At 34.7% G+C, this 20053-nt stretch overlaps 1 protein-coding gene across 1 annotated transcript; it reads left to right on the forward strand.

Moving 5' to 3' along the window:
• The first annotated feature begins 1010 nt into the window (after positions 1-1010).
• LOC144858710 (putative cationic amino acid transporter) lies at positions 1011-6523 on the forward strand. The gene is made up of 4 exons (XM_078714808.1): positions 1011-1134; positions 2618-3060; positions 3613-4816; positions 5361-6523. Exons 1-4 carry the CDS (start codon positions 1011-1013, stop codon positions 5552-5554), a joined length of 1965 nt encoding a protein of 654 aa, XP_078570934.1. The 3' UTR covers positions 5555-6523.
• The last annotated feature ends 13530 nt before the right edge of the window (positions 6524-20053 follow it).

The following is a 20053-nucleotide window of genomic DNA, read 5'->3' on the forward strand; positions in this document are numbered from 1 at the left end:
ATATTAAATGCAATAATGTGACGTGTATTTAAATTCGCTTGTGGTTTGATATCGAAAGTATGTGTGTTATTTATTTTTAAATAAACAAACGATGAAGAAAATGAAAAAATAAACGATAGATAAAGAAAATACGTTTGGACGCAATTTAAAATCAGAAACATTGAGGAGAAACGAGGTCATACATGGCTGCAGTTGCGTGCTCAAATTTTAGTTGAGTGTTTACCGACCGACCGACATAGTGAGTAAAAACGAGTATCTATAAATTTATATCGGATATTTTTGACAATACAATACAATTAAATTTTTTCTATTTGCAAATCTTTGTTTTGTTTCGCTATTTTGTTCTTTAGTGCTATAATAGTGAGCTGGATTTTAAAAAAAGAAACGCTGAAGATGGGGAAATCAATGATAACGAAAAGAGGGTGTAAAATGTACAAATCAGAAACATTGAGGAGCGAGGAGCAGTGATTGAAATCAAATCGATTACCAACAGTCAGTTTAACGTTATATTGTTTTCACTGGATTGTTTATCATCCAACCTGTACAGTTAACACCCCATCGAAAAAAAATTAACCTAATTCCATTAGAATATGCTTTACGTCCTTTTGTTTACCAATCAAATCCAAAATTAGCAACTATAAATATCGGATATTTATGACAATACAATAGAATTCAATTATTGCTATTTGCAAATCTCTTTGTTTACACGAACGGTTATTATCGACAGCCGCTAATAACTCGTTTAAACGATATTGATAATTACATCACATATGGTGCGCTGACATTTTCACATGCACTTACTTGTTGAATATAAACAGTTGGTTAGACACCACGATGCTGTCCTACGTGCGGTGTTGTCGTCGAGACTCGTATCTCATGTAATGTTTTACATTTATCGGATTGACTTTACATTGATTAACCGAATGTCGATTCAACTGGTACATCAAAGAAATACTTTAAAATGAGTGATATAATAAGTTGTTTCTGTGTGACGTGTAGTAAAGTGTTACATGTCCTTGGAAGGACCAGGAGGTATCGACATTCTACGTCTAGGCAGCAGGAGAATGACACTAACACTTCTTCTGAGGCAGGACCAAGCACTCTGCAGCTGGTCCGTATTGGGTGTGGTAGGGGGTTAGGCCTCGGAATATTCATAGTCGTTGGGCAAGTTACTTCGAAGCTAACCGGACCCTCGATAGTGGTTGCTGTAGCCATTGCGTTGATTTTAGCCGTTTTTACAGGTTAGATTACAGAATTTTTATTTTATCGATTGGTGCCTTAAGACAATTTTTGGGGAGTGGGGTTTTAGTAAGCCTTTTGGTCTCTACTTAGCACTCAAAACTATGAAAACCAAATTGAATTAATCATTTTAAAAAATAACTTAAATGTTGCCTTTTTACATGACTTATTGTTAAATAATTTTTCGCTTTGGGATCTTTTTGGTTTTTTTTTATAATGTAGGCCTTTGTATGTGATCAACTTTTAAAATCAGTGATACTGACTCATCTAATTGCTCATGCATACAATTAAACTCCACTCTGGATGTTAGTTTGTTTATTTTATTCCACATTGTGTAAATAAGAAAAACAAAAAACAAAGTAATCCTGGATAATTTACATTAGGCCTAAGTACCGGGTAACTTCCTCGATTAGGCCTGTGTGTAGTTTTAGGCCTAACCCAGTCAGGAAAGGGAGTGTGGTGCAATTTCCTGGTATTTAATATAGAGCCATGTAAATTACAGGCTTAGCGAAACTCTAAACCGACTAGTGATATCTGGAAATTAATTTTTTTTTAATTTGCGAGAACGAGAAAAAGCCGCGCCAACCGAGATTGGAACTTAACACGGAGTTTTCTGCTTGGTTTGCTTTGGGTTTTGTATGCTCTATTACTGCGGCCCCTTGTTGGATTTTAAACGATACGACCTCGTGTTTAACGATTTTCTTTTAGTAATATTAATAATAAAAATAGACAATTTCAAGGTTGAGTCACGCCCACTATAACGCACCCTACGAGCCCCTGGATTGAATTATAGACTAACAAGTTGGCGCTTGACAATGCCTTTTGTGGCGTCACGGTTTTTATAGAATCGCGTCTGGACTGTGTTAGCCAGATTCAGTGTGCTAAAATCAATAATGCATAATAATAACACATCAATACACATGTGTACTATTATTCACGTCCATAAATAGAGGATTTTATTGTATGTAATAATAAATCAGTGGCGGTATCTGTACAAACATCTTACCATTCCCTCGCGTGTAATATTCGTGTAAGATATTTGTTATAAATTGAAAATCATTAACCATAATTTGTGATACATAAAATCCTGATTTTTTTTACGAAATTCGTAGGCTACCATTCTCGAGTGAACTCTGTTATATAGACTCAATTTCTAACATAAGTTGTCTGTTCTTGTGTGTCGCGCTTATATTTTACACGCGTGTTACACGCGAGCCAATGTTAACAGATTATAAGTAGGTGTATGTTGGTTGATACAAATCATTATGCGTTATCTATATTCTAAAATATTTGATTTGTAGGCCTATATTGTTTGGGGAAATTACTATAAAACAAAAACAAAAATATCTATATTTTTTATATTTTATTTTTACAATAGGAGTTTGTTTCGCAGATGTAGTGAATAGCGTTCCGTCCATTCAGGGCTCGCCATTTTTCTTCACTTATGTCAGAGGCGGGGAATTCATAGCTGTGCTTGTCGGGTGGAGTTTTCTACTTGGTCACATGACCATCTCAGCATTATCAGCACGCGCACTAGCCGAACATTTTGATTGTATTATAGGAGGAAAGTTACGTGATTTTTTTACTGCAGTATTTCCAGTAATTTCTGATGAGGACTATATAAACTGTTTTGCACTTGCCATAGTAATGGCTGTCATAGGTTACGTAGCCGTAGGAGCGAAGCGTAATAATGTGTCCCATTATGCGACTGACGTCACAGCGTTGATTGCATTATTCTTGATTGTGACAGTAGGATTTATAAAAGGCGACGGTGACAACTATTCCAAAGGAGTGCCTTTCTTTTATCACGGAACAGAAGGGGTATGTAACAATACAATCTATTATTACTAGTATATAAACAAGCCTAAATATTGGTAGGTACTGTACAACCTCATTTTGGACAAAAGACTAGGAAACTTCTTTTAACTTTTCCCTTAACTGGTCGGGGGGCAAGATGTATTTTAAGGCCAATCCATATTCAAGGATATTATTTTAAGAGTACACTATTGGATCCTGAAGAAAGGAGGTTCTCTACTGTATTAATTTATACTTTAAATATAATTAACTAAATACTGTGCCAAATATCCTCGCATGCAGTTAACAAACAAATGAGAACACTCAGAAACTGAGTGAAGTACTTTGTAAAATATTGTCACAGAGGGCGCATGTTGATATTTCGGCACATGTTAAAAGCATACAGATTTTTCTACTTTTATTTGTGAAGTCAATAAACCGATTTTCCTGAAAATCAATAGGCATGTTCAAACATTCGATAACTTAGCTATCGTGCTAACAAACAAAACAAGCAAGTACTATACGTATACTAATTAGAATAAAACAATAAAATTTACTTACCGATTCCTTCTCTTTCAGGTATCGCAAGGAGCTGCTGTTTGTTTCTATTTGTTCACTGGGTACGAAGCAATAACAACATTTACACGGAATCCATATAGTCACATGCTGCAAAAACAAGTGACGTCAATAATGGCAAGCTCTCTGTTTAACTTCGTTGCCTTTACTCTAGCTGCCACATTCATGCTCTTTGTAGTATCTTCAGACAATATGAATAACGACTGTCCGTTTAGTAGCCAGGGATTCGACGGGCAACAGTGGTTTAAAGTGGTATTGAATTTATTATCGTTACCCGCGCTCGGAGTTCTAATGGCAACCAATTTGTTTATCGTGGTTCATTCGTCTTATTCGATGTCAACCGAAGGTATCATACCACGTGCATTTGGTACATTGAATCGGCGAACCGATACACCACTTTCAAGCGCGTTGGTTGTTGGTTTAGTTACCGGCTGTTTAGCAACAATACTCTCTCAGTTTAAACTGTTACAAATAAGTGCAATTGGAACGCTTTTTACGTATTTACTAGTTTGTGTAAGTGATATTTTAATGCGGTATAGGCCGATCCAAACTGATGATGACGACTCATGGCAACATGAAGACAGTGTTACAGAACATGATGACGTCAGCGAAGAACCGGTTTCTAGTCACACTACAGGTAATGGATCCGTTATCAACGTGGAGAATAGCGTAGAAAACAATAACGTAATGTTTGCGAAATTAAAATCAATTGGTAATTGTGAACAAACCATACATTATACGGATACCGAGTTGAGTGAGGAGTCGAGCGAATCTGAGAGAGAAACAGACGATATTGATCAGATTGTAGCGGAATACAAAGAAAAGCTCAGAGTAGCATCTTTAACGCACCTTGAGAACAAGAGAAGAAAACAGGTCATAGAACCTACGCCATTCACATTTACGCTTGTTCATTTTTGTTTAATATCCATAATGTTATGTATGTCATGTATTGCAGTAATACTGCATTATTACATAAAAGACCTTTGGCAATATAACACAATAACGTTAACATTTTTCATCCTGGCATGTACGTTTTCCATCATTGCGTCTGTCACGATCTCAAAGCAACCTCAGGTCAAAGTTGACTGGCCATCACCAATAATTCTCTTTCCATGGATTCCACTAATTTCGATATTTGGATATATTTTTCTCTTGTTTTCTATTGATGGCCCAGCTTGGATAGTCTTCTCAGTATGGGTATTCATTGGTAAGTTCACGTTACTGTTTCTTGATTTTTTATGATTTATGCGCTTGGTGCGTTCCATATAAAAACAGTTTTAAAAGACAAAGATTAATTAATGTGTTATGCTTGTGATTCAAAAATTGTTGAAATTGTTTTGCTCATGAGTAGTATCCCTGTGACAAGCAGAGAATAACAGCCTATCACCGTTCTAAAATAGGCCTAGCTATAGCAACGATATACATTTTCTGTAGGCCTAGCTTGCTGAGCCAGCCATGGACCATTGTAGGCCTAGGCCTACACTGTACTTTGAAATGAGCTCTCATACACCGAAGACGGCTAGACTTCGAACACTACAAACGAATACTAATTTCCGGCTTGTCTACCTGCATTCACAACACTCACAACGATGTAGTGGATAGTGACATCTGGTATATTATGCAAATTACCATTGTCTAACAGACGATCGTTTCATTTAACGATTTACTGTAGGCCTACTGTTAAATTAACCAGTGTGTATTCTTAGAATTTAAATTGTTTTTAACATCCTACTTGTATTGATTTTCCACAGGAATACTTGTATACTCGGTCTACGGAACGTGTCATAGTGTTGAAGCTAAACGGTACACGTACGTTCTTCCCGAAGAACAAGAACGCGTGTTACTGCAACCAATTCCAAAGCAGAGCATCATGATGGAGCTTTCACCGGGACAACGTAAATACAAACAGAATATTGGATACCAATATTTCCATGAAATGCAATAAAAGAAACTACACGTTCTCACCGGACGCAATGAATCTGACCAATCACAAGCGATGGATCATATGAATTGTCACTCGTGATTGGTCAAAATTACTTGCGTTGCTTCCTACTGTAGCGGGAACAAAACTGGAAAAATGTATCAGCACTTAAGCCTAAAATATAAATAGAGCAACAAACGCACATGCGCACAATTCAAACATGACGTGATAGCACCAACGACCTAAGAATGCATCGATGTGCGTTGTGTTAACAAGCGGCGACTTTTTAATTGAGTTTAAATTAACTGGATGATACTTCAAGATGTATTCAGTCATATCAATTATAGGCCTAACTGTGCCGTTTTCTTGCCTGTACAGTATCTACCACAAAGTATGTGGTAGATTTATATACCCCATTTATATTGTCGAGATAACGGCATTCATGTTTGACCGGCTTCCGCGCGTCACGTCTTTCCCGCGTCGCAACTGTAAACTTCCTGGTACAGCGCGCAGGCTGCGACAGGAAGTTATTTGGTTCAACTTCTTCAGTAATTGATGATTGGTTCTTCAAAATATTAAAATCTATTCCCTAAGGCAATATTATACGATTACAATATAGCATATTATATGAAAAATCATTCAATAATATTATTCCTGGTAATGTGCTAATAATATTTACCCATTTTTGTTTTGTTTTATTATTATTCGGCTCATTAATATTAAAATGAACATTTTATTAGATAACGTACCTTCTTTAAATAGACCAAACCCATATAAAATGATAGAAATACCTTTCATAATACAACCACCCTTCTAGACATTTTACACTTTGACACGTGGCCTATCCGAATTTTAAATTATCAGGCCAAATACATTAGTATGCCTTAATTATATTAGCAGCATTAATACTTTTATATTTTTATATGTCTTATATAGTTGTTTAGTTGGTACTTATCAATCTGCATATATCTGTGGTAAAAAATAAATAAAAGCGTTAACTGGTCTCAAATGTTTCGCTATTGTTTTATATTTAGGCCTATTTATATTATTATTTTATTATAGAAAAAACATGATGAAACGAAGGAGACAAGTCTAAGTTCTGTATTTCGACTTAATATTGGTAAAAAGATACATGTTTTGGCACACATTGCGTTTCATACGCATAATGCTCAAGCTCGAAACGCAATGTATCCGTTAAGGAGGCGTGTTATGTGTAGAACTGTCCATATAAATACGTTCACTCTGTGACATCAGTAGGGACTTTACGAAACACGACGGGAAGCCACAGGAGGACGGTGCTCATGAAAAATGTATGCGTGAGCTTTACCAAAGTGGGCGGAGCTTAGCGTGAAATTCGATTCCGTCGTCTTAACTTTAACTTTTTGAGAATGACTAGAACAGGGACTAGAAATAATGTATATATAACCTTAAGTATACAGTTCAAATTACACTTAAACGTAGAATGTTCAAAACTCTAAATAATATTTGCACTAAGTTAATTGTTTAATGAAATAACATTTTTATTGGGTTAAAATGACTGTGTTAAGAGCGGTGCCTGAATGCGAGTCCCTAGCTAGGAAGGCTATGCCTATGCGCAGCTGTATCAACAGGGCCAAGCTATTCAGAAGAAGGGGACAGACAGGGGAGGGAGGAGAGAGATACTGTCGGTCGTCGTCTTCGCGCAAGGGTGCGTAACTAATAAAAAGGCTATGTTGACTGTATTATGATTTTACGCTCTAGCGAACACATGATATTCGTCGTCCACCCCTAACCGTCGTGTTTCGTAAAGTTCCTAATAATAATATCTGACGCCCGACTTAACCAGCAGACGGACTCGTGTACTAGAAGATTCAAGGTATAAACATAGCTCTATGTAAAATTCACTTGTATAACCTGCATGCATTTGCTCTATGTTAATTGGCCATTTTGTTTCTTCAAAATGACATCGTAAACTTCGCACGGTATCGGATGTCGGACCGATATTTTTTTTCGACTAAAGAAGAAGACAGTTTCAATTTCTACAATTCTTGTTAATTCAATTCAATTAAATTCAACAACATTTATTTCATCAATGGCTCAGTATAACTAACAAACAGTAAAAAAATATAAAATAGATTTGATATAAAGAAACCATAATAGGATCTTTACTAGAAGATAAAAAAAATCTTGTCACGTAAGAACCTTTTAGAGTAATGAATATTTACATTGTTGATTTACAGACTAAGGGGTTATCAATTTAATTTGTTGAATACCATGTGACCCATAATCCTTCAAATAAACCACGCCCATTCATTATTCAGGAGTTATTAACCCTATGACAATGATTAAAATCAAATTTCGACAAACTGTTACACACTACATGTACTTTATTCAATGATAAACGTCACATATTAATACATAGCTATATATAATTCCAAAAGCAAATTACTGAAAAAATGACAATGCTGTGGGTATCAGTGGCTGGATCTCAATGGAGGTACAAAATGAAATAAGCAAAAACCTAAATCGATAAGTTAAAACATCCAGAAAAATTAGCATTTATAGCTTTCGGGCAACACTAGCCCTTCATCAGTGCAAGTAAACTATATAGTTTCTTTTTTTTTCTTGCTTTTGTTGATTTTTATGTCTATATAATAGTACACAACTACAACACATTAGAAGATTGTTTTATTATGATCCTATTTGTAAATCTTATACATAGTAATAATACATACTGTATAATAATATACGCATAATAAATACATACCATCTCATGATTCAGCAACATAATAGAGATGATTAACAGTACAGTATATACACAATTTAAAGTTCAATAAAGCACAATATCATGTTTTTATCACATACTCTTTCATTTGTTCGGCAGACCGCACATCAGACATCTTTAATAAAATTGTGTTGAAAAGTGAATGGAAAGATTCATTTGGAAAGTTCGCTTATTATGTTTTCTTTCTAGTAAATCGTCGTTAGTCGTAGTAGTCATACCATACATATCGTAGGCATGAACAGGCGAGGCAAAAGCTAATTCATTTTAAAAATGTCTAACCAAAAAGTTCACCAGTTCTCAGTTTGCTTTAGTAATAATGGTCCACACAATCTTTTTGAAATTTTCTGGAAAGTAGGCCTATTGGAATGTAACATGGGCGTACATTTAATAGGTTTAATAGATACCTGTCACACTATAGTCTCCACTAAGTATACTGCGATGAGTCTCCCATTCAAAATAACAGAATTCAATGCGGAAACGTAAATGTGCGAAACTCGGGTTATCTACCATTATGACGTTTAGTAGTCGTACACGTACGCATAGCAACAAGTTGTAAAACGTAAATTGAATGTGTGTTTCATCTGCACGCACTAATTCTTTTTCAGTTAAAGATATATTGTCCCCCTAAAAAAATATTTTTTTTAATTTTTTTGTTGAATATGTTATTTTAATGTCACATAATAGTTATTCACTCTCACAAAAAATTGGGTCTGAAAAAAATGTATTTACCTGAGAAAAATGTAATTTAAAGCAAAAAATGGTCAAATTGTCTGGAAGACAATGAGTTTTTGAGTAATTTAACTGTTTATTTTGTCTTTTTATAGGTGAAATAATTTTTTCCCCCGTTTTTTTTCTTATGGAAGTGAACAACTTCATTAAAACTGCAAAATGGCCTATTCAAAGTCCGATTTAAAAAATCTTTATTTTTCATAATTTTGGGGGACAATACATCTATAAAGTTTCATTCAAACTCATTTAATACGAAGTAACTTACACAACTCAACGCAAAATTGCGTCAGGTATATTGCGTAAAGAAACGGATTCGTCACACAATTTAGCAACACCAAATCGGTTAAAATACAAAATATCATAGTTAATGTCATTTACAAACACTTTTATAAGTAATACACAACTTGTTGGCATACAACACAATACAAACAAAACTGCTATAGCAAAAAATACTTTCAGTGTTTACATGGTGTAATTGAAGAAGACGAGGTATTAGAGATGGTGCGTCTTCCAATCAACTCCACAGTATGATACTACTATACACAAATATAATTACCAAGATGGTAAACAGAAAAACAGCGGCGTATGATCGAGACCACAATAAATAGTTTTAAAAACTCAAATTCCTTATGATCGCAGAGAGTGTTGTATCAAAAGCCTCCGTTGACTTCAGCCCCAAGATACGTGGATTTACGTGAACCACTAACCCATGCCAACGTAATCATCATTTTTGCGTGTTTAGTGGTGTACTTTGATTAAAACCAATATGGTTTTTTCACGGCAATATATCTCTCTATAGAAATAAACGCCATGTTAAAAAGACTAGATGCAAGAGATAGCATACAGAAGACACAGCCTATCTGGCAAAAGAAATTATGATTAACGAAAAACACATTCGCCCATGAAACAATACATCCAAACGCATCTAGTAGTGATTGGTTGAAAATAAGTAACCGCGTACTCTTCCAGATTGATAAAACTCGAAAAATAACTAAAAGTACCAATGCGTTTGCTGCTAGTCCCACAACAGACAGCCCGAATCCAAAACTGATTGAAATCCATTCGATAGATGTCAGGTTTATACTTATTAAGTGAAATGTATATTCTCATGTATCCGCTTTTATACATGGTGAAAACAGGCAGACATTTCTGATTCGTCCACCATCAGGGGCGGATTGCTATAAGCGCTCTATAAACGGTCTTAGAGCTTAGCCTGCTATAATTCGTGACGTAGCAAGTAGTCTTATATTATAGACCATTGCTATACCGCGGTCTAACCTGTAAACGGTCTTTAAAATTAAAGCCTCTGTACTCTGTGAAAGACAACCAATTTAACGAGTTTTAAATGTTAAATCAAATAATAACGGTGATTTTATTCTTATAGGCCTAGAATAGATGTTCTCGCGTATAAATTTACGTACTGTTATGATTGTGAATTGAACATTACCTTTGGTATTCTATGCGTAAAGTACGCCCTCAATTTGTTACTTACGCGGTCTTATCTAAGACTGTTTTATAGCAATGGTCTAACAGGAGTGGCTAGTAAGACCGTCTATCTGATAAAGCCGGCTTTAATCGGAGAGTTATAGTAATCCGCCCCAGAAACCGTTATATATTTATGCATGTACCTTTTTTGTCTAAAACTAAAATCCGATGAGCATAGTGACAAACAGAAAAATTATTTTTTTGATTTAGAAAAAGAAATATTTACAAAATTTCTTAGCCTCCAAAGATTATTTCTGAAATGCCCTGCTCTTTTGCTTGATAGTTGTGACCATAATTTTATATCCATTTCTTTTTATTATAACACCAATTGTAATTCAATTCCAAAGACATGTGTTGGAAAGTTTTAGTTTAAAGATCGTATTATTTGATTGTCAATAGTGTAACTACTGCCGATACAAGTCTCAATTATTCTAATGAATTATTCATGATTTCTGCCTTAATTGCATAGGAAAAAATAATGCATCGCAGCCATTCTTTTAAGTTTAAGGCTTTTCGTCTACCGATTTCGCTACTCTCAGTCCGATTTTAAAATCTTCTAACCCTGTTAATCAGTTTTTCTAAATAACCTAACCAAATGTGTGTGTTTTGTCTTTAATATTATTTATAGATGAAAAAGTTTCGTAAAATAAAATTGTTTGATAAATAAAGTTTCAGTTTTACCCTACATTTTATCACTTCTTTCTATTACTATAAACGCCAAACTTACCAGAATGCACTGAGAGTTTTCGTCAAAAAAGCGAATTATTCCGGTGTTATCGGTACTCAGTGCCAATTTAAGTTACCAGTGTGCATGCGCGAGTACTTCACCAAAGCTGAATTTGAATAAAAATTTGCAGAGCTTCTGTACAAAATGAATAGAGCCAGGGTGAGTAGGACATTTAGTTCTCAATTCTGAAGGTCAGGGGTCAGACACAAAAAAGCATCCTATACTAACTTTGTTTAAAGTCAATATTGTTTTTTCAAAAACAACATATAAGCTAATAATTATAGTATAAAACTGACTCCCAATATCAAGAGGCACGCCATGATTCAACATTTCAATCTTTATTTACGTAATCTTGTTCTTAATCAATCTTAAATGACGATTATATGCACCACATACATAAGTGATTGATGATAAATTCCAACCAATATATCATTTTAAATGTTTCTGTTGTATTTAGTTATTAACTTTTACAAAAATCCTAAAATACAAAAAGTTATGTTGTGAAAGAAACAGAAAAAGCTCAAGTTTCAATGCTTTTCAATCATTTGAAGACATAGCCCTTATCCCATACGGGGTAATTTTTACTGTCCCAGGACGAGACCCGTATATGTTATGAATTGACTTTTTTGGGTCACTGAATTGCAATTTTGGCATTTGACCTTTGAACCAGGTCAACAAAAAATGCAATTTTTCGGAATATAAATTAATAACTTGAATATATGAAATTTAATTGAATTAATACACCTTCATATTTCCAATGGCATCAGGCATTGATGTTATTATTATTATTATTATTTATTGCCAAAAACCAGTTACAAACATACACATACACAGAAACTAAGGGAGTAGGCAGGAACCTAAAAGTGAACCTAATCACTATAACAAGGTTCTGTACTCCCAAAGTAACAACAAAGATATAAAAATAAACTATCTATAAAACTTTATATTACAAATAGACGAATCAACATTATCAATATAAAACAAAAGGATAAAATACTTAAAATCGATTCAACAAAGTCAATATAATACATGTGATTTAAGTGAATTTAAAAATGTTGGAAAACTGTCTAAAATTAAAGAATTTTTAATCATTTCCGGTAACTCTTCCCATAACCTAGGGAATATGTTAATAGCGGAATGATGAAGACAATTGGTTCGAGCATAGTGATGAATGAACTTGAGTGTATCAAGGTGTCGGCCATTAACAACTATAGATTGACGAACACTACTACAATCAACCGTTCCAATAAGTGATTTACAAACAAAGGATAACTTCGCTGGACTGCCTCGATACGTTCCGTAAGTTTTTTGGTTCGAGGCAACCACGCAGGGACACCATATTCAAGGATGGGGACAATGAGAGCTTTATAGAGCGAGAAAATAGCTGAAGGGGATGATCCTCCTGCAATAGTAGTAATAAAACCCAACATTCGATTTGAACGAGAAATAATTAAGTTTACATGGTCATCCCAAGTAAGTTCACTATTAATCGTGACTCCCAGATGACAGTGACTAGATACGGATTTAATAGGCAAGTCATTTATACGATAAACAGGTCTATACTCTTTCCTTGATCTTGTAATGTGGAGAACCTTGGTTTTATTTAAGTTAAAGATGTATTGTCCCTTGAAACACAAAAAAATAAAGGTCAAAATATTCTAAGTTTAAATTGGCCATATCAAAGTAATATTAAAGTTATTTACTTTAAGTCGAAAATTTGAGCCAAAAACAACAATTAACAGCTAAATTAATTTGATTACATTTCGTCTGTAAACAAAGATTTCAAACCGTATTTCAAAAAGTATACATTATGCATGATGCTAATTAGGATTGTTTACAACTCGTCACGGTTGAGAAGGTGTTTTCACACAGATCGCAAAGAAGTTTTATGATTATGCATACAGAGTAGCCAAATAAGCGCGTTGCATTATGAGATATGTTTTGATCAAAAACTTTGACTGGAAGTCAAAGTTCTTTTTTTAACCAAAAAACATCTGTATTTCAGTTAAATGATTTTTTTTTCGATTAATTTTTGGTGAAAGTTAATAACTATTATGACCCACTTTTTTTCGAAATCTTTTTTTTTTTTTTTTTTTTTGGAATTTGACAAAGGGACAATACATCTTTAAGCTCCATTTCATTTAGATCACACCAAGAGGAAAGCCTGATCAGATCGCACTGAAGAACAACTTCATCGTCTACTGCAAATATATTTCTATAAATTATCGTATCATCGGCAAACAATGCACATGGGGAGGGAAGGTCATTTATAAACAAGTTAAAAATAAGGGGTCCAAGTACGCTGCCTTGTGGTATGCCAGAGGTAACTGGGAATGATGGGCCAATGGATCCTTGATACAAGACTCTTTGGGAACGTCCCAATAGAAATGACTTGATCCATTTCCAGACATTGCCTCTGATATTGAAGTGACTAGCCAGGTTCTTTAAAATAATAATTAAAAGTAAAAAGAATAGTCAATCAGGTGAAATTCGGGCCTAGGGAGCTCTTCGAGAACACAACCGTTCACAGTGAATCCTAGCAGCTATTCAACAATATTAATACTTAAAATAATGCCTAATATATAATTTATATTTTTAGAAAAAAAAAGAACTATAAACAGGTTGTTCAGCCTTTTGTACTCATTGTCAATTTCTAATCCAATTTACTGGTTTGTAATTTACTCATCTCAATTGTCCCATAGTGTATTGAGCTTTTGCCTAGAATTCTCTGATAATTGTTTGTTTCACGCTGGCTTGAACTTCTTTTCTTTCCTTCTACACTGTGATGATAGCCGTAAAATCCATATATCAGCAACCCTTAATAAATTACAAAATAAAGCGTAAATAATATTACTAGTTTGATACGAATTGTACAAACTTAAACCGAAAACGTTCATGTAAATCTTGTTTATTCGACAATCTATTGGGTATGGTTCTACCGCAGTCGAAATTGGGGTGGGGTCAAATTGAGGGCGCCAAAATATGCAAATCATGTGTATTTTGGCAAAACTTAGCGCCCACAATTTTGCTGGGCAAAATCTATTTTATTTATTTATTTAGTTTGGCATGATACCAAGCCCAATGCTAAATTCCGTTATTATCTAGGTTAATCAGCCTTACCTATAGCTAGCCAGACGGTGAACCGAAGCCAGGTTAATGCCTGCATTTTCATTAGTAGCAGTATGTCAAAGAAAACACTCAATGCCGGGAAGTACGGTACAAATGGCGTCTGAAATATCGAATAAAATTAACGTTAGGAGCTTGTTTTATTACCTTTCTCGATACCGAATAGTAGGCCTACGAACAAAATTAAATATAAAGTATTAGTTTGTGAAATAATGTTATTATACAAGTTTAGTGATTCAAATAGTACTTGAAAATGCTACTTTATTTGAATTATAAAACCATTTCACTTACCTTAAATGTCGTGATATCTTCGTTTTGGTTGTGGAGTGGTATTGGAATAAATGTCAGAATGGCTAACACTGCAAATAATATGGCCAGCAACATCGCCCACCAATTCGACATATCATTTGAAATGACAACCAAAATTGTTAGAAATTGAAATACAACCGAGAGAAAGTAACAGATGCAAACAGCTCTTCCTGGTGGAAGGTTACTGATTACTGGAATCTTCTGAAATGGTTCTTTGAGACTACCGTAGTTCTTGGTTGGTACAAATGATCCTATACATGAGGAGCTATCATGAGTGTCACTATCTGACAATGCATCGTCTGTATCTTGTTGATGTGATGGTTCGTATCTTACAACAATTACAGCCGCGGCCACCATAGCATATGCCATCAATGTTCCAATTGATACCAATTCGACAAGAACTGAAATGTCAAACAAGAGTGCAAGTATAGCAGATATTGCTCCAAACACGAGAGTAGCTATTATTGGTGTTTGTGTTCGTTTGTTAACCAATGCAAAACATGGAAAAAGTAGTCCTTCAATGGCCATAGCATAAACAGATCTAGGTAAGGCGAATAGAGCGCTCAGCATCGCGGAGCCCATTCCAATCAAAGTACCAATCCCAACTAAATATTCAGCCCATCTGTAACCAACGTTATCAAACGCTGCTGGAAATGCTGCTTTGGGCACAACTTCATTATACGGAACTAGTAATATTAAAGTTATTGACGCTAAAACATACAAACAAATTACAAACACGACAGAAAATACTGAGGCAACTGGCATACTTTTACTTGGGGTTAAGGCTTCCTCGGATGCCAATCCGATTACATTAAACCCAACGAACGTAAAGAAACAGATCGCGGACCCGGCCATAACTCCCTGCAAACCAAATGGAAAGAATCCATTCTCTGTGCTAAAATTTGAAATATCCGCTTTGGTAAGAGATATTATAAACATTGCTATGACTATCATTACATTAAGAAAAACAAATGAGTTCATGGCTTTTGAGGAACATGAAACACCAGTACATACAACCACTATTAGTATACATACTATACTACAGGCAACAACATCTGGATATTTTCCCAATATAGGAGATACCCACGCTTTGCCGTCCATTAAATATTCTATGGTGAAATTTTCTATCTGTTTTCCAAAGAGTTGATCTATGCCACCACTCCATGCAGATGCTACTACGGCTGCTCCTACAATGTACTCCAGAATAAGATTCCAACCAATTAAAAAAGCCCATATCTCTCCCAGACTGACGTAAGCGTACAGAAAAGCAGAACCAGTCTTTGGAATTCTTGCACCAAATTCAGCATAGCAAATGGCAGCCATCAAAGACACCAATCCAGCAATTATGAACGATAATATTACTGATGGTCCAGTAACGTTTCTTACTACCTCTCCAGTTAAAACGTAAATTCCAGAACCAACCATATTGCCGATTCCTACCATGACCAGATCTGATGTTGTCAGACATCTCTTGAATTCTGTCTCCAGATCAGACGGATCCAAATACTTAGTTCGTAAAAAAGCTGATAACATATTTGAAGATGAAATGTTGCTGTTTTTGTTTTGTTTATGGCAAATGTAGGCCTACCGTAATATGCTGAAACAGAAAGATCGCTCGTACAGCAATTTGACCGTGTCGATACCAATGAGTGACCATTCTACGAAAAGGAATAAAACTATTGTAATATGCAGGCTAATAACAATTAACTACAATATTGTATTATAATTATGCTGTGAAGCGGCAAGGTTAGACTATATATTGAAAGTACGGGTAATACACCAGTTGACTAAATAATTAGAATAGGGCTTACTTAATATTGGCCTAGGTCTACTGAATTATACATAAAAATGTCGTAAAATACGAATCAAAATAACATATGTTTTATATACCATATTAATTTACTATATCTATTTTCGAAGTATCATGAATATGTGTTTCACATGTATCTGGTAGTAACCTACCCCTTAACCTAACCTTACATGATACAGGCACCACATGTGATGTAAATGAGATGATTATTACCAAATATTCCCATGATACTTCGGAAATAGATAGTATGTGAAGATACAGCACTGGGAATCGGGTGGTTTTGTTCATGCTACGTCAGTTTGCTACGAGAACTATCAGTGTAGGCCTACTCAAATAGTGCATTCAACCCTTGCAATCATATTACATTAAACCATTCTAGAAAGCGAGTTGAACGGGAGCTCTTTTCTCCATGGTTAAACAGTTCAGGATTGATATAACGAAAGTGGATATACAAAAATACCAATCATTTATACTTCTTTTTACCTTGAAATTGATAACCAAATAGCACATTATACTAGAACGACACTCTCAGAGTACATACCTCTCCGCCTACTGTAAAATTCTCGTACATAAGATTTCACCGGGGAAAAAAATATTTTTTTGAATTTTTGGGTCTTAATGCTAAGTGTGATTAGGCTGTAAAGGTTATGTAACCAGCCTTTCAACTAACAATAGTTTCAGTTGACTAACAATAGAGCGGACAGTGAGGACAAGTTGGACACAATTATAGGGAAACTAAAGAAACTGGAAATACTCGACTCCATTAACGAAAGGCTCGTCATTTTGGAAGAGGATTTCAAAAACATGTGGCAGAAGGTTAAGGATATGGAAGCATCCCAAGAATCACTACAGGCAAATTTAGATGAAAAGGCAGACTCGCAGGATATGGAAGTACTACAAAATCGGGTAGACGAACTGGAGAATAGGCAACGGAGTTATTTTTGGCATTCCAGAGCAGTCGGAAGGTAATAACTGTTCAGATTATATTCTAGGCTTCTTTAAAACATACCTGAAAGTGGATAGCAACGAGCTCACCGTACCCCGATATTCCTGCCCACAGGTGGTAAACGAGCCAAGTGTCCGAGGCCAATACATATTGCCTTCAATAAATTCACCGACAAAATTAAAGTAATGAAAGGAGCTGTAAACTTGAAAAACAGTCCCTTTCCGGGAAAAAAAGTTTGGATAACGGATGACTTTACCCCAAATCTGAGAACAAAGAGGAAGCGGTTGTGGGCCAAACGTAAGAGACTGTTAGAGGAGAAACCCGGCAGAAAAGTTTTCTTAAATTACCCGGCTGTACTAAGAATTGTAGAAGAAGACGGGAGTTCGAGACTAGTGCAGTAAATCTGTCTGTATAATGCTGTACTTTAACTTTAAAAACATAACTCTGTGTCGCAATATGATATATTAATTTATCCAACAATGTACTGATATTGTATGTATGCCTGTTAGGGGTATATCAGTGATGATTGTATTGATACTTACCTTTTTTCGCTATTTTTTTTGTTGCTTAAAAAAGAAAATTAGGCTATTATTATATTTGAGGAGAATTTACGTTTCGGGGGTTTGGAAGGGGGAAGGATATACGGGGTCTTGTTATCATTTGTTGGGTGGGTTTTCTTTGTTTCTCTTTTTTTTTTTTTTTTTACTCTATAACAATAAAAACCTGAACACATATGCTAATTTTAACACGAGGTATGATCGAACAATTGGTAATCTGAATACAAAAGTAATACGCATTGTCACAGCACGTGGCTATTTTGGACTGCGATTACATACAAATTTTACTTTACCTAATGATCTTGGAAAATGTAGTTGCCCACTGACAATTAGTAATAAAACTTACTGGATACTTGAGGTTAACACTAATTACGACTCATTCATTTCGGCAGGAACATGGTGTATAGACATTGTTAGGCCCCATAAAAACTTTAAAAAAATTATTGTTAAAATAAAAGAAAATATAGGAGAGCAATCAAGTAAACCTATAATCGTCTGTAACAAAAATTTAATTAACATAAAATGCAAATTTTACGAACGTGCTAAAATACAATGCAATAGAATCGGTCTGTTGATTAATGTAAACATATTCACCGAAGCTAAAACAATTTTTGGCCTGCTATGGTTTATGGTTGTTGCACAAAACAACCATTATGACACCATATATACTCTTGCTCTATTATTTTATCTACCGTTATATATAAACAAAATAGGTAAAAAAATAACAATTAAAAATGTCTAATAATAATAATAATACGCTATCAATAGTTTCAATGAACTGTCGAGGTCTAGCAGAAAAATCAAAACGCAGAGATGTGTTACACTATCTAAAGTCAAAAAAATACAATATTATCTGCCTCCAAGATGTACATTTTTCGGCAGAAACTGAGTCACTTGTTAGATTGGAGTGGGACCTTGATTGTTTTTTTAGTTCATATCGTAGTAATGCAAGGGGAGTCGCAATTTTTTTCAATAATAACTTTCCCTACACTGTTACAAAGCATAAAAAAGATAATGATGGAAATATGTTAGCGTTGGAGATAAAGGTTGATGATCTAAAATTTACGCTAATCTCAATTTATGGGCCCAACAACGACACCCCCGGCTTTTACGACAAAATGAGGGAAGTTGTTTTAGAATATGAAAACCCACATAATATCGTTTGTGGCGACTGGAATTGTATTCTGGACAAAAAATTAGACTGTAAAAATTATCTAAAACTTAATAACCCAAAGGCAAGAGAAAAGATAATAAATATTTGTAGTGAATTTAATCTTACAGATGTTTGGCAAACAAACGTTTACTTGGAGACAGAATAAATTCAATAAACAAGCCAGGCTTGATTATTTCCTAATCTCATCTGAACTAAACAGCAAAATGCTGGAATGTAATATAAAACCAGGTTACCGAACCGATCACTCACTCGTAGATATTAAAATGACGATGAACCAGATAAAACACGGACCAGGCTATTGGACATTTGACAATACCTTATTAAAAGATATTCAATACGTGCAACAAGTTAAAGAAACGATAAATAGAGTCCGGAAACAATATATAGTGCAAAACGAAAAAGATAATAAAGATTCTAATAAAGCGCTGTTTAGCATCAGTGATCAACTTCTTTTAGAAATGATATTAATGGAAATTAGAGCAAAAACAATTTCTTACGGGGCTTATAAGAAAAAGACTGAAAATAAAAAAGAAAAAGAATTAGAAAGGGAAATTGAAAAAATAACACTTGATATCAATAAGGGCGACTCCACGTTAAATGGTACACTAGAACTTAAGTCTGGTGAACTTATGGGTATCAGAAAAGTGAAGATGGAAAGAATAATGATGAAAACTAAACTTAAATGGATCGAGGAAGGCGAAAGGCCCACCAAATTTTTTCTTAATATGGAAAAGAAAAATTTTGTTGATAAAACTATAAATAAAATAGTAAAGGAAAGCAACAATAGTATTCTGCAAAACACAAATGAAATTCTTGAGGAGTCTAGACACTTTTATAAAAACCTTTATTCCTCAAACCACAATACAGATGACGAAAAAAATATTGTAAAACTTCTT

This window comes from Antedon bifida, chromosome 2, assembly GCF_963402885.1.
Source record: "Antedon bifida chromosome 2, ecAntBifi1.1, whole genome shotgun sequence".
NCBI classification, from domain to species: Eukaryota; Metazoa; Echinodermata; class Crinoidea; order Comatulida; family Antedonidae; genus Antedon; species Antedon bifida.

Bases quoted from the DNA above. Each gene is read 5' to 3' on its own strand.
- LOC144858710 (XM_078714808.1), top strand. From the start codon at position 1,011: ATGTCCTTGGAAGGACCAGGAGGTATCGACATTCTACGTCTAGGCAGC. The intron at 1,135-2,617 runs GTTAGGCCTCGG...TTTTTACAATAG, and splicing joins CGTATTGGGTGTGGTAGGGG to GAGTTTGTTTCGCAGATGTA. The intron at 3,061-3,612 runs GTATGTAACAAT...CTTCTCTTTCAG, and splicing joins TTTATCACGGAACAGAAGGG to GTATCGCAAGGAGCTGCTGT.